A 14,636-nucleotide genomic window follows, 5' to 3' on the forward strand; every position below is an offset into this window, starting at 1 on the left:
ATTCATCTATCTATCCATCCATGTATCCATCTATCTATCCAACTATTCATCTATGTAAAGAATATCATTGGGACAATTGTCATAAATTGGATAAAGTTTGCAGATTAAATAATAGTATTGTATCACTCTTAATTTCCTAGTTTTGATCATTGTAACGGGTTAGAGGAGAATTTTCTTGTTCTTAGGAAATACTGGGAAATCTGAGTGAAGTGTATTCTAGAATTCTTTATACTCTTCTTACAACTTTTCGGTAAGTTTAAAGTTATTTCATATATAAAATAGATAACCAACAAGGACCTACTGTGTAGCACAGGGAACTATATTCAGTATTTTGTAATAACCCATATGGGAAAAGAATCTGAAAAAGAATACACACACACACACACACACACACACACTCATATATATATGTAAAACCGAATCACTTTGCTGTACACCTGAAACTAACACAACATTGTAAATCAACTATACTTCAATTAAAAAATAAATGAATTAATTAAAAAAAAAATCCTGTGTGGGTTCCACGAGCTGCAGCATTTGATTAATGTGTGAACATATTTCTAAAAAGAAACTTGAATGAAATTTTCCAGACTGTGAAAAAAGTTTTCAAGAATGGAAAAAGAAATTTAAAAAACAACAAAACAAGTGGTAGTTTCTTAAAATTTGTGCCTAAATAAACCATATAAATAAATTTTTCATACTCTGTTCCATTAAAAAAAGTTATTTCAAAATAAAAATATTATAAAAATTAGGGTTATAAATACAAATAATCAGATTGAGAGATACGTACTGTGATGGACTGAATCCTTGTGTTCCCCCCCCCCCAAACTCATATGCTGAAACCTAATCCCCAATGTAATGGTATTTGGAGGTGGGGCCTTTGGGAGGTGATTGGGTCATGAGGGTGGAGCCTTCATGAATGGGATTACAGGCATACCTTGGAGATATGTGAGTTCTGTTCTAGAAACCCCCAATAAAGTGAATATCTCAACAAAGCAAGTCACACACTATTTTTGGTTTCCTAGTGCATATAAAAAGTATGTTCACACTGTACTGTAGTCTATTAAGTGTGCAACAGCATTATGTCTAAAAAAACAATGTACATACCTTATATTAAAAACACTTTATTGCTAAAAAATGCTTAAAATGCTAATCTGAGCCCTCAGTGAGTCCTAATCTTTTTGCTGGTGGAGGGTCTTGCCTCGATGCTGACGGCTGCTGACTGATGAGGGTGGTGGTTGCTGAAGGTTGGGGTGACGGTGACAACTTCATAAAATAACAATGAAGTCTGCATCATGAATTGACTCTTCCTTTAACAAACAATTTCTCTGTAGCATACAATGCTAGTTGACAGCATTTTACCCACAGTAGAACTTCTTTTCAAAATAGAAGTCAGTCTTTTCAAACCCTGCCGCTGCTTTATCAACTGAGTTTACATAATATTCTAAATCCTTAGTTGTCATTTCAACAATTTCCAATGCATCTTCACCAGGAGTAGATTCCATCTCAAGAAGCCATTTTCTTTGTTCATTCATAAGAAGCAACTCCTCATTCATTAAAATTTTATCATGCAATTGCAGCGATTTAGTCACATCTTCAGACTTTGCTTCTTAATCTAGTTCTCTTGCTATTTCCACCACATCTCCACTGAAGTCTTGAGCTCCTCGAAGTCATCCATGAGGGTTGGAATCAACTTCTTCTAAACTCCTGTTAATGTTGATAGTTTGATCTCTTCCCATGAATCGTGAAAATTCTTAATGGCATCTAGAATGGTGAATTTTTTCCAGAAGGTTTTCAATTGACTTTGCCCAAATCCACCAGAGGAATCACTGTCTATGACAGCTGTAGCCTTATGAAATATATTTCTTATAGAATAAGACTTGAAAGTTGAAATAACTCCTTGATCCGTGGGCTGCAGAATGTATATTGTGTAAGCAGGCATGAAAAACAACATTAATCATAATCGTACATGTCCATCAGAGCTCTCAGGTGACTGGGTACATTGTCGATGAGCATTAATATTTTGAAAAGAATCTTTTTTCCTGAGCAGTGGGTCTCAACAGTGGGCTTAAAATATTCAGTAAACCATGTTGGGAAACGGATGTGCTATCATCCAGGCTTTCTAGTTCCATTTAGAGAGCACAGGCAGAGTAGATTTAGCATAATTCTTAAGGGCCCTAGGATTTTCAGAATGGTACATGAGCATTGGCTTCAACTTAGAGTCACCAGCTGATTAACCATGAGAGTCAAAAGAGTCAGCCTGTCCTTTGAAACTTTGAAGCCAGGCATTGACTTCTCTCTAGCTGTAAAGGTCTTAGATGGCATCTTCTTCCAATAGAAGGCTGTCTCATCTACTTTGAAAAATCTGTTGTTTAGTGTAACCACCTTCATTAATTATCTTAGATGGATCTTCTGGATAAGTTGCTGCAGCTTCTACATCAGCAGTTGCTGCTTTACTTTGCAATTTTATCTTATGGAGACGGCTTCTTTCGTTAAACTTCATGAACAAGCCTCTGCTAGCTTCAGACCTTTCCTCTGCAGCTTCTTCACCTCTCTCAGCTTTCACAGAAGTGAGGAGAGTTAGAGCCTTGCTCTGGATAGGCTTTGGCTTAAGGGAATGTTGTAGTTGGTTTGATCATCTATCCAGACCACTAAAACTTTCTGCATATCAACAATAAAGCTGGGCTTCCCTGGTGGCGCAGTGGTTAAGAATCCGCCTGCCAATGCAGGGAACAGGGGTTCGAGCCCTGGTCCGGGAAGATCCCACATGCCGTGGAGCAACTAAGCCCATGCGCCACAACTACTGAGTCTGTGCTCTAGAGCCCGAGAGCCACAACTACAGAAGCCCGCGCACCTAGAGCCTGTGCTCCGGAACAAGAGAAGCCACCGCAATAAGAAGCCCGCGCACCACAGCGAAGAGTATTCCCCACTCACTGCAACCAGAGAAAGCCTGCGTGCATCAAGGAAGACCCAACGCAACCAAAAATAAAATAAAAATAAATAAATTTATAAAAAACAACAACAAAAACCAATAAAGCTGTTTTGCTTTCTTATCATTTGTGTGTTCACTGGAGGAACACTTTTAATTTCCTTCAAGAACTTTTTCTTTACGTTCGCAATTGGGCTAAATGTTTGGCACAAGAGGCCCAGCTTTCAAGCTACCTTGGCTTTCAACATGCCTTCTTCACTAAGCTTAACCATGCCTAGTTTATGATTTAAAGTAAGAGATGTGAGTCTCTTCACTTGAAGGCTTAGAGGTCATTGCAGGATTATTAACTGACCTAATTTCAAAGTTGTTGTGTCTCAGGGACTAGGGAGGCCCAGGAGAGGGAGAGAGATGGGGGAATAGCTGGTCGGTGGAGCAGTCAGAACACACCCATTTATTGATTAAGCTCACCATTTTATATGTACATGGTCCGTGGTGCCCCAAAACAACTACAATAATTACATCAAAGATCACTGATCACAGATCACCATAACAAATCGAATAATAATGAAAAAGTTGGAAATATTACCAGAATTACCAAAATATGGTACAGAGACACAAAGTGAGCAAATGCTGTTGGAAAAATGGCATCAGAAGACTTGCTTGATACAGGGTTGCCCCAGACCTTTGATTTGTAAAAAAACGCAATGTCTGCAAAACGCAATAAAGCAAAACACAATAAAATGAGGTATGCCTGTAGAGCCCTTATAAAAGAGACCCTAGAGACTTCTCTCACCCGTTCTGCCATATAAGGACACAGTGAGAAGTCTGCCTAACCAGGCATAACCAGGAAGTCGGTTCTTACCAGACACCCAATCTGCTGGCACCTTGGTCTCGGACTTCCCAGCCTCCAGAACTCTGAGAAATAAATGTTTCTTGTTTAAGCCACCCAGCCTATGGTATTTTTGTTACAGCAGCCCTAACAGATTAAGACACGTACATTAAACAAAATAGTTTTATACCAAATCAGTTAAACTGATGAAAATTTTTTGAGGCCTAGGAGTGTTTGTTTGGGTTAGTTTCAAAGTGCAGGGGGACATACTGGATTTTGTGTAATTTCCAGTGACGTAGTGCAAAGATGAGGTCCCACACACCTTTAGTGTTGCAATAATATAAAAAGCCTCAGGAGCACACCAGCCAACACAGTTGCTCAGAGACAGCCAAGCACACCAGCGTCCGGGGCTGCAGGACACTGGAAGGAAAGGATCCAGGGTAAACGTGACTTCCAAGCTGACCGTAGCAGCTCTATTTCTTCCTTGGCGGTTCCATGCTTTCTGTACGCCGTGCGAAGGTAGGCACATCCTTCTGACCACTAGAGCTTTCTTTTGTATAACTATGCTCCTCAGAAAGCAAGGGGCTTTCAATCTGATCAAAATTGCTTTAAGGACAAACATTTATTTTTATTCAAACAAACAAAAAAAATTCATTTAACGTTGACAGGGCTGCAAAATGACTTCCATGAACCCTAGACAATTTTACCTTTGTGGGGTTCTCCCATCATAATGATATCAATATTAAAAATTGTTTTTGATATAACTTTAAATACTTCACCTTTGTTTCTGCTTCAGGGAAAATTTAGTAGATTTTTGTGGGTCCAAAAAATTTCACCTTTTTCTGTTGTGAGGAAAAAAATAACACTTTTTTTGACTCGAAATCTTTGTTTCTTTTTTGATTTTAGAAGAAATCAAAATATTTTCAAAGGCCCCTAAAATTATTGTGGGCCCTAGGCACTGTGTCTGCTATGCTTAATGTATAAGTCAGCTCTGATTGAATTAGATTTTGAAATATTTAAGCTCTATCTCTATTCTTCTAAGGAAGGTGTAATATTTGAATTGATATAAGCATTTGGTTGCTAAAAATATATTTATATGTCTGAATATTAGTTGAATTTTATAGACCTATGTATCACTATATATACCTAAATCCATTTATAAGTTATAGTATATTCCACTGGGAGCCACAGTTGATAAATATTGTCCATTAACATCAAACCAGGTAACCCATATATTTTTACTTAGCATTCTGTTAACAAAGGTTCAGACAACTATCATTTCCTATCTGTTTTAAAGATCCCATGATGGATCCTAGACCCTTCTGAGATCCTGTTCTATAACAAATAATATCTTGTTTTTAACATGTGGTTTCTGCACTTGAATTTTTTCTTTTATTAGCATTAAAGAATTTTTCTTAAACATAACACATGTCTGTGAAATAGTATATGTTTCTATTAATTCTTTCTAAAGGTGATTTCTTTGTTGATGAGATCATAGTTGACCTCCTGTAAATACCAATATGGTGTCACAGAGGATTCTGCAAAATCAAGTAGAAGAAAAATTGTCATATGGAGGTTCAACATTAATTTTGAAAACTACAAATATTAATCTTCATATAGAAAGTTATTCAAAGTAGTCAGTGAAAATCATTTTTTAAAAAAGGAAATGGATGTCAAGGCCTGGCCAAAAAGTAATCTTTTATTTGTAGCAATCTGTTTCTTAAAATTAAGACTTTTTTTGTGGACCTCCAAATCATTATATTAGAGTTTAAAGAGTATGTAACAGAGTTATGACTTTTAATGAAACCGGTACCTGTTCCCTTATTGTTTTCACTGCTTCCGTTGTGTCAAGTATGAGTGCAGTGTTTCAGTGCCAGTGAGTGATGACCTATTCCACTCCTTTCTATGCAAAATGTATCAAAGAATGAAGAATGATTCAGAATAAATCACACTATAAAAGCTGAGAAATCATGTAAATGCTTTTAAAAGTGCTGAGTTATTTTGCATCTGCAAATGTAGAATATCTAGGTGCTGGGTGTTCAGGGGTAAACAAAAACGAGAAATATCTCTGTCTTGATGAAACTTAATGTGGTACTGATGTCTGTTTAGTTTTGGCTCCAGTGTTGCCTTACTTCTGAATCCTAGAGCAGTAGTTTCATTTATTTGATATAAGCAGATTCCAAAACACAGCCTGGGGAGCGGGTTAACCTCCATCCTGTAGAGTTAAAGTAATTGGAGAAGCAGGACAAAATTTCTGAAATAATTATTAAGTTTGAATTGGGAATTAGTGTGATCAAAGCAACTCTAGGTGCATGCTGGCTAACCCTAGCAATCTGATTCCAGGTAATCTGGGAATTCCTTTCCCTGTGACTGCTGGGTCCAATGGCCTTTGGCAATGTAAGTGAAGTGCTGCCGTGGCTTCCAGAAAATTGTGAAGAAATCCTGTTGGCACCATTTCAGTTCACCGCTGAACTCAAAGGACCATGATTTCAATAGCAAAGGAATATCTAAAACAGGTAAATAATTCATCCTCCAAATCTTTTTTTTTAAGCTCATTCACAAAGACCTGTATCTCTGCCTAGACCTTCAGCAAAAGTGGGTGCAGACAGTTGTACAGATAGTTTTGAGGAGGTGAGCTGATTTTTCTCAATTAAAATTCTTTATTTATCATGCAACTAATAGGAAAATTCAGAAAACTCAGCTCCTCAATTACCTGATGGAATCTTACTAACTCCACTCCCCCTCCTTTTTTGCTGCTGCTTAAAAGTTTTCTTTCATGTATTTGCCTCTTCAATAATAGAAAAAAAATAGCAGCAATGCAATTTTGCTTTTTTAATAACTGAAAATGTAGAGCAAATCAGTAAACCTAAAACTATTAATTTCTCAAAATAAAGAAAAAAGCACAACAAAAAATTCTTTTACTCTTTTTTTTAAATTAATTAATGTATTTATATATTTTTGGCTGTGTTGGGTCTTTGTTGCTGCGCGTGGACTTTCTCTAGTTACGGTGAGCGGGGGGCTACTCTTAGTTGCAGTGCACAGGCTTCTCATTGCGGTGGCTTCTCTTGTTGCAGAGCACGGGCTGTAGGCATGCAGGCTTCAGTAGTTGTGGCACGCAGACTCAGTAGTTGTGGCGCACAGGCTTAGTTGCTCCGAGGCATGTGGGATCTTCCCAGACCAGGGCTCGAACTCGTGTCCCCTCCATTGGCAGGAGGATTCTAAACCACTGCGCCACCAGGGAAGTCCAAGTTCCTTTACTCTTAATTCATCGTTTGCTATTGATAGCTTTGAGGAATGAGAAAAAAATGATTAAAAAAATTAAAGGATAATTCTTCCATGGTTTCCAAAAATTTCTCAGTGAATATGCTCATGAAATTCAAGTAAATAAAATTAGAGCTCTAGCCAATTCTGTTCGATCCCCACCCATATCACCCTATCCTCACTACTTCAGTACTCACTGTATTTAGTCTTTCAGGGCTTTCTCTGGCCACTGGAGTCCACTATAACAGCAGAACCAAAGGCTGGAAATACTGGGAAATTAATGCCCCTGGAAGCAGCCTTCAACTAATGACTCACTAGAGTAGTGTGTAAATAGCCCAGATCCCTCACCCCTCAGGTGGGATAACTCTGAAACATGCTGTACGTGGTTTCCAGTGAAGTTCCAATTAACCTATAGCAGTAACTGACACTTTATTGGTTGCCTTCTCTTTCCTTTGCTATTATCCCCCTCACCCACTGCTCTTGTTTACTGGGATCACTTCCAAAATAAACTATTGACACTTGAATCCATACCTGAGTGACAGCTTTTAGGGATAACCAGACTGAGACAGTAGCTTTGAATGCTCTGCAGGGCTGGGAACCAACCACTGTGTTTAGTTTCTCCTGAATTTCTAAAGTGGGATAAGAATATGCCACTTGGTATCACACAAGAGAATTGTGAGGACATGTAAAAATTCTTTAAGTTTTTAAATAGTCATATAAAATATTATTTTCAAATGCAACTTAGTTCAAATATAGTATAACATATGTACTTAGATTGTAGGGTCAACCAAAGGTAATAGAGACAATTATAAAGAAAAAAATATTAATAGGATAATATAATGGCCTATCAGAACATTTATATTTCTTTTAGATTCTTAATGATGTTCCTTCCATTAGAGAGCTTTTGATGCTGCTGGTCTCATCTTTTCTCTGCTGGTACCCTGCTTATCCTGCTTTCATTTTTACTCAGTTATAGCTTGAACCATGAGACTCTTGTTTTAGAGCAGTACCCCTATAATAGTTTCATTATATTGAAACACAAAATAGCAAGGATTCACTTGACATTGTGTTCAGTGTCATTGTTTATTGGTCAAAATTATTTATTCTCTACCATAGGTTGTCATTATTTTATTCGGATAAATGTCATTTGTCAATGTCAAGTTTTATTTTTTAAATTTCTAAAAACATATTTATTCATATGTTCCCAAAGACAGATTCTTTTTCTCCCACCATTTTGGTAGTTTGGAAATATATATGTTTGCTCCATTCTCTCTACTTCCTTCTTCCCTTTCTTCCTCTCTCCCTTCTTTCCTTCTTTTCCTCCTTTCCTTCATCCCTCCCTTCCCTCCTTGTAAATGTAAACTTTTCTTGAAAGCTTTTTATTTTATGAATCACATTTTGACTTAGAAAATTTAAAATCTTCTATGGAAACTGTTATACCTTTATTTTCAAAATACAGAACTAATACCAGAGAGGGTTTATATACTTGAGCCTCTTAGTTTGGGAATTTTCTCTCAAGTCCTCATAATGAGTTATTAGAAAAAGTCCTCACAGTTTAGATACTTGTTCCCAAGGCTGACTTCAGACTATCCATCAACCAGTGGCTATACCTAGCAAGGCTAGCCCTCCTAGGCTCCCAGTGGAATGGGAGAGGAGACACAATTGATGCTGAGATTATCAGTCAGTTAAGGAAATGAAATTTACACATATGAAGCAAAATCCTCTGATTATATGATCCTGAGGGTAAATTTACTAGCTTTTATTGTGTATCTAAATTGTGCCATACAGTTCACATCTTATTAACTGTTCACAACAATGCCATGAAGTAGATGGAATCCCCATTTTATCAATGAGAAAATTGAGGCTCAAAGAGGTTTAAAAACTTGTAGAGTTAATCTGAGTAGTAACAGGATAGTAAAGCCAGGCAGATGCTCAAATGAAAGATAACCTGGTTAGATCTAGTCAGGATGTTTAGTTCTAGCTCTGTTATCACGCTACCTTCAGGACACCCAGAATAAATTATGTTGTACAGATCATAAGGCATAATGTAGATATTATAAGGTTTGGACTAGCCAGGATATTGACTGTGTTAGAAGTTCTGATTATCTTGGATCCATAGCACTTGAAGAATTTGTTTTCCCGTTTGTTTCAAGACGGCTTTGTGAGATTACATCTATAGTTAACTGAGGTTTAAAAATATGACCATGTGGTTACTTCCACTAACAATTGGGCTTCAAACAGATGGCTTCTTCTTCCTTAGATTCAATTTCCCTTCATTTTGAATCTACAGTCTATCCAAAGCTATACATGTTGTCCAGTCGGGGCAGATTATTAGCCTTAGGAGAGGGTCTGATTATTATCCACTTTCTCCCAGATAAGAGACTGGCCTGACAAGTGAGTTGACAGTAGACAATAGGACGAATATCTGTATTAGTAACCATTTTCAGAAACCAAAATGCTTTTCTTCCTAAATGCTTTACATATCCTAATGAGAAATGAACTTTTTTCAAGGGTTATAAGAGTGGATATAGTCACTCTTATAAGGAAATAAGGAATAGAATTATGGGCTTGAAACATAACTCTATAGACTTCTGTTTCTATCAAATGGAACAAGTAGCTAGATTGACTCCTGAAGATAACTTTCAAAGCTATACTAAATATTATCTTAAACTATCTTTGAATCCATCAATAAACTGTTAAAAACATAAGGAAAACTTAAGCAAGGGAATGAGTAGAAGTTGGAATGCTTTTTGTGTGTTATATACTTTTGTCTAATTATCATTATTCTGTATCTTATCTGCATATTTGTAATCCTTATAACAACCCAAAGTAGGTAGTATCATTTCTAAATTTAACAGATGAAGGGACCGAGGCACAGAGAAGTTAAGCGATATGCTAATGGTTATATAGCTAGAGGGTTCAAAGCTGGATGAAAACTTAAGTATTCCTATATATCTACAGATGTACAGATATATAGAACTACATATATATCAAGGCATATTAGAGTTGATGGGAGTAGTTTGGTGCAATAGTTAGGAGAAAGACTGGAAACTGTGAATAAAGGTAAAGCAGATTGAAAATTATTCCTGTTAAGACTTAGTACAGTCAGAGATACTTTGGGTACATCTGAAATGTGTCTCCAACAGGTTAATTTAAAACACGATGAAAATTTCATTTTTCCACAATGAGTTTTCAGCTTATTCAGTTAATTAATGATAACAAAGCAAGAAGAAAAAGACAATCTACTACAAAATGTGGGAGAACAAATATTGGCAATTCACAGGGAAGTAAAACTTAATGTAAGCCAATATGCATGTGAGAAGATGTTAATGCTCATTGCCCATCAGAGAAATGCAAATTAAACCACAATGAAGTACTAAAAAATAATATATTGAATAACTCTGAGCATTAGTATATGGAGAAATGGGAACTCATACATTGCCCAAAGGGGAATGTAACTTTATATAACCACTTTGGAGATGATGAAGTAGCTTTCTAAATTACTTTCTATCTGCAACAGAGCATCTGGATATATAGACAGGATATAGCTGATGGAGAGTGAGGTGTACTGGGTTTCAGGGGAACTGTCCAAGGCGGTAAGGAGGAGGATCATTGGAACTAATCTGTAAGTCAGCGCCTATGAATACCTACTTTCAAAACACTTTTAAAAAAATTGTATTATCCTGAGGCTAGAAGCTAGAACTTGCAATTGGGAGTGTGATAATGTCCCTGGTAGAACTTTTGAGGTCTCCAAAACAAGGTATATTTTGGAGAAGATAAAATTCCTTGAATAAATTTTAGGATTAAAGAAAGAGATAGACCTGGTTACTCTGGTCATATAGATCTAAAATTTATAGTAGGAAGAAGGGGCATTGACAAGACTATTTTTATTTTCTTTAAAGTCCAGGTATATTAGTGCCACAGCATGCCAGTGAAAATTAATTACCTCATAGAATATAGAGATGGGGAAAAAAAATAAAGCATACTCCTTTTCTCTCCTGGGCATCATTATAGAAAACCCCATGAGTTGGATCTAAATAGCTTTTATTTAAGAGAAGCTCAAGTAATTGGGAAATAGAAGGATAAACTAGAGGGGAAGATTTGTGCTAGGGCTGAGGTATATTCTCTAGATGGAAAGAATACTGGATATATATATAAGGGAAGCAAGAAACGGTAACACTGAGTAACTGAAGGCTATTAAACAATCTCGGAGAATTATTTTTGGTAGAGACCAATGGTCTAAGAACATCTATTAATGAACAGTTGACCAATATAATTATTATGGTATCTCATCATGAGAATACCTTTCAAGTTGTCATAGTGCAAAAGAATCCTGGGAAAAATGTGGCTGACTGTGGGTTTCCATACTTTTATTGGTCAACTAAGGCTGGCTGACAAGTACTTAGTTTCCATACCCTGTTATGAACTGTTCAGCTTGTTGTGAAGCCAGGGTTTCATAGTTAGATTGTGAGATGATAATACCAGGTACCAAAAGCTGTTAAAAATAAGAAAGAAACCACTTTTTCCCTTTCAAAAAGATTTTTATGAATTTTAATAGATGCTTCTGGGCTTATCTGAGAAGTCCCAGTAGGATTCAGTAGCTAAAGAGAAGATGGTCTGTGTTTAAACTCACCTGGAAAAGCTAGCTTAACTCTGGCATTGGGTGGTAGCAGAGGCAGCTGATGCCTTCCTTTTCAGATGAAGCACCAGAAACAAACACTTCCATGAAAGCAATCACTTTTTAGGAGTCCAGGGGTCAATGATGCAATCTGTGGTGTCCCTGTCCAATAAGGAAGAGTTGTATTGTCTTTGTCAGCCTCATTCTGTTGTGAAATTCAGGTGAGTGTTTTTCCAGCTATGGGTCCTCTGGGCCAGACTTTCTGGCACCTGAGGAAATTCTCTGAGCTAATCAATCTCTCTATCTCTCTTTCTCCAGCTTTGATGAGGCATACTTTTCCTACAAAAACTGCACATATTTAAAACGTATAATTTGATGATCTTTGATATACATGTATGTCTACGAAACCATCACCAGATTGTTGCATTACCAGAAACCATTCATCTTGGTAATTAATATATCCATTATCCTCAAAAGTTTCATCACCCTCCTGCCACTTGTAATCTCTCCCTCCAACCCTACCTCTCAAGTCCGCGGGAAAACACTGGTCTGCTCAGAGACTCCCAAGAAGAGTAGTCCTAGGGATTAAGGTGAAGCTGCAAGCCTTTATCTGTTCTAGCTCAAAAGTCATGTCATATCACTTGTACCACATCCTATTTGTTAAGCAAGTCACTAACATCAACTCAGTTTCAGACGAGGGTAATTAGATTCTACCTTTCAATGGAAGGAGTAGCAAAAAATTCTCAGCCATCTTTAAATTATCACAATAGGATTGAAAACCACTGTTAATAGCCTAACCTTCCCATTTTATAGATAGAGATACCGAAGCATGGAGTTTTGATGTGACATCAATTTTGAGTAAACACAATTAACTCTAAAACTCTAATTTTGAGTGAACACGATTAATTCTAAACTCCAAATGTGATTCTCAGGACTGAAAACTTTATGTAAAAACTTTGTTAGATACCTGCCACATTGCTTTTGGCCTCTCAATAAAAAATACCTTTAGCTGTCTGCTTACCACTTCTCAGGAGAAAGCCTTCCAATTCCTATCTACTTCTCATGTGGGCTAGAAAAAAGAAAAACCTAAATCTTCAAGGTGCATGAAAAACATTCACAGACCCTGTTTTTTAAAAAAAGAGGGTGTAATCATTGCAAATACTCTGCATTATGTGGTTTCTGCCATCTTTCAATCTCACAATTTCATATTGCAAACCTGTTCAGGGTATTACCAAGAAAGAAGAGCTGCACTTCAAAACATCCGAAAAAGAGTTAGATCATTAGAGAAAGTATGATCACAGACTGACTTTTCAGGAAGCAGATTCTGATGAAAAAGTTTTGGAGATTTATTGAACAGCAAAGTGCATACAGTTACCACTACTGTACGGTATATTAAACATGGTTAAGGTAGTAAATTTGATGTCATGTGCTTTTTATCACAATAAAAAAAACTAGGAAGCAAATTCTGAGATGATTTTGGAGTTCAAGACATTTATTAAGGATCAAAACCTAAGAAAAGAAGTGTGAGGAAGCGGAATTGGGCAGAGGAGAACAGTCAAATTGCTTTGCAAACCTTACATAGACTTAGACAACCCAGCAGGGTAAGCCCCAGAGCAAATATTGTCATCCCACCTAGAACTGAAATGACCCACCTTTGCACTCTCACTGAGCTACTGGATGCAGGCTGCTCCAGGAAGGCCACGACCTTGGTCAAAGCAGCTCCCTGCAGCAGAAACAGCAAGTTCTTCTATGAAGGGGGATCTGGGCGGTGGAACTCCATGTCTACTGCCATCACTGGAGATAGGAAATTCAGACAACATAGGGGGAAATTAATAATTCTACTTTTGAAGATGTTGTCTGCAATTCCTGAAGAAAAAATATAGGACACATGATTCAATGACAATTCCAGTACACTGAAAATAGAATTCAAGAGTATTTAGTACTAATTTTAACTAGAAAATATGTGCTCCTTTGTTTCACATACATACACACACACACACACACATAGACAAACAAATCATCTTTTACCATGACAGAAAGGTCAAAAATAGGATCATAGGTGTATAAGTATAGGGCATGTAATTATTTATGCTTTTTAATTTCTATTCTGTTGAGTTTATTCATAATATTATCGGTTCTTTGGTTTTCTTCCAGGATTTTTGCATTTTTCTGTTATTTTGTGCATTTATAAATACAGAGCCTGTAATCCAAAATATGCTAATTAAATGCAATTTGAAGCTTTAAAATGTTACTAAAGGGTAATATGTTGATTTACTTCTTAATATTTTTATGTCATTTTTGCACTTTCATATAGAACAACTTTTTTTCCCCACATCTTCAGCCAGAGTATTTTGAGGCTTCTTAAGATCTCTCTTGCTCTCTGCAAGAACTTACACAAATTATTTATTCTCTCTAAACCTCAGTTGCATCAGCTGTAAAATGGACATATGATGGCACTTACTTCATAGGATTTTTGTGAGCATAAAATGATATAATATATGTAGATGGCTTATGGCAGTGGCTGGCACATAGAAACGATTTAATATGTGTAACTTACTATAGCGTAACACTGGTAATCATGCTTTCATTAGTAAAAATCAGCCATTACCATATGAAACCCTTTTGCAAAATATATTTGTTGAAAGGTAACAATTTAGTAATTGAAACCAAAATTCCGATCCCAGGGCTAGGTCTCCAGGACTTTTCTAACTCTGTCACAAGGTGGCCCCAAATCCATATTCTTCATGGCTCTGTGTTCATGGAAAATGAATCAAACAGCAAGAAGATATTGCAGCAAAAATCCATGGTAATAATAATCCAAAGTGTAGGTGGTCCACCTAATAATCAATTGTCCATTGCCTGGAAGAAGATAGAAAAGCAAGCCTTATATGTTTGAAATGGGCAAGAAGGTTGTTAAATGTGTCTAGATGATTTTTTTCAAGGTTAGTCTCAATAAAAGTGGTTAATATATCATCCTTGACATTGAACACTTCAAGTAG

At 36.7% G+C, this 14,636-nt stretch overlaps 1 protein-coding gene across 17 annotated transcripts in view; it reads left to right on the forward strand.

The window, feature by feature from the left end:
* Positions 1–14,636, forward strand: part of LOC309661842 (uncharacterized protein) — a 90,545-nt gene that overhangs the window by 33,049 nt on the left and 42,860 nt on the right. For all 17 annotated transcript variants that reach the window (XR_014264288.1, XR_014264289.1, XR_014264290.1 and 14 more), the window contains one exon: positions 6,102–6,274. Coding sequence is in view for 7 of the 17 variants with exons in the window: in XM_082463978.1 (XP_082320104.1) it covers positions 6,242–6,274 (33 nt within the window). In the remaining 10 variants the exon portion in view is untranslated. The remainder of the gene's footprint in view (positions 1–6,101; positions 6,275–14,636) is intronic.

The sequence above is a fragment of the Balaenoptera physalus genome (assembly GCF_965194825.1).
Source record: "Balaenoptera physalus genome assembly, chromosome: 5".
NCBI classification, from domain to species: domain Eukaryota; kingdom Metazoa; phylum Chordata; class Mammalia; order Artiodactyla; family Balaenopteridae; genus Balaenoptera; species Balaenoptera physalus.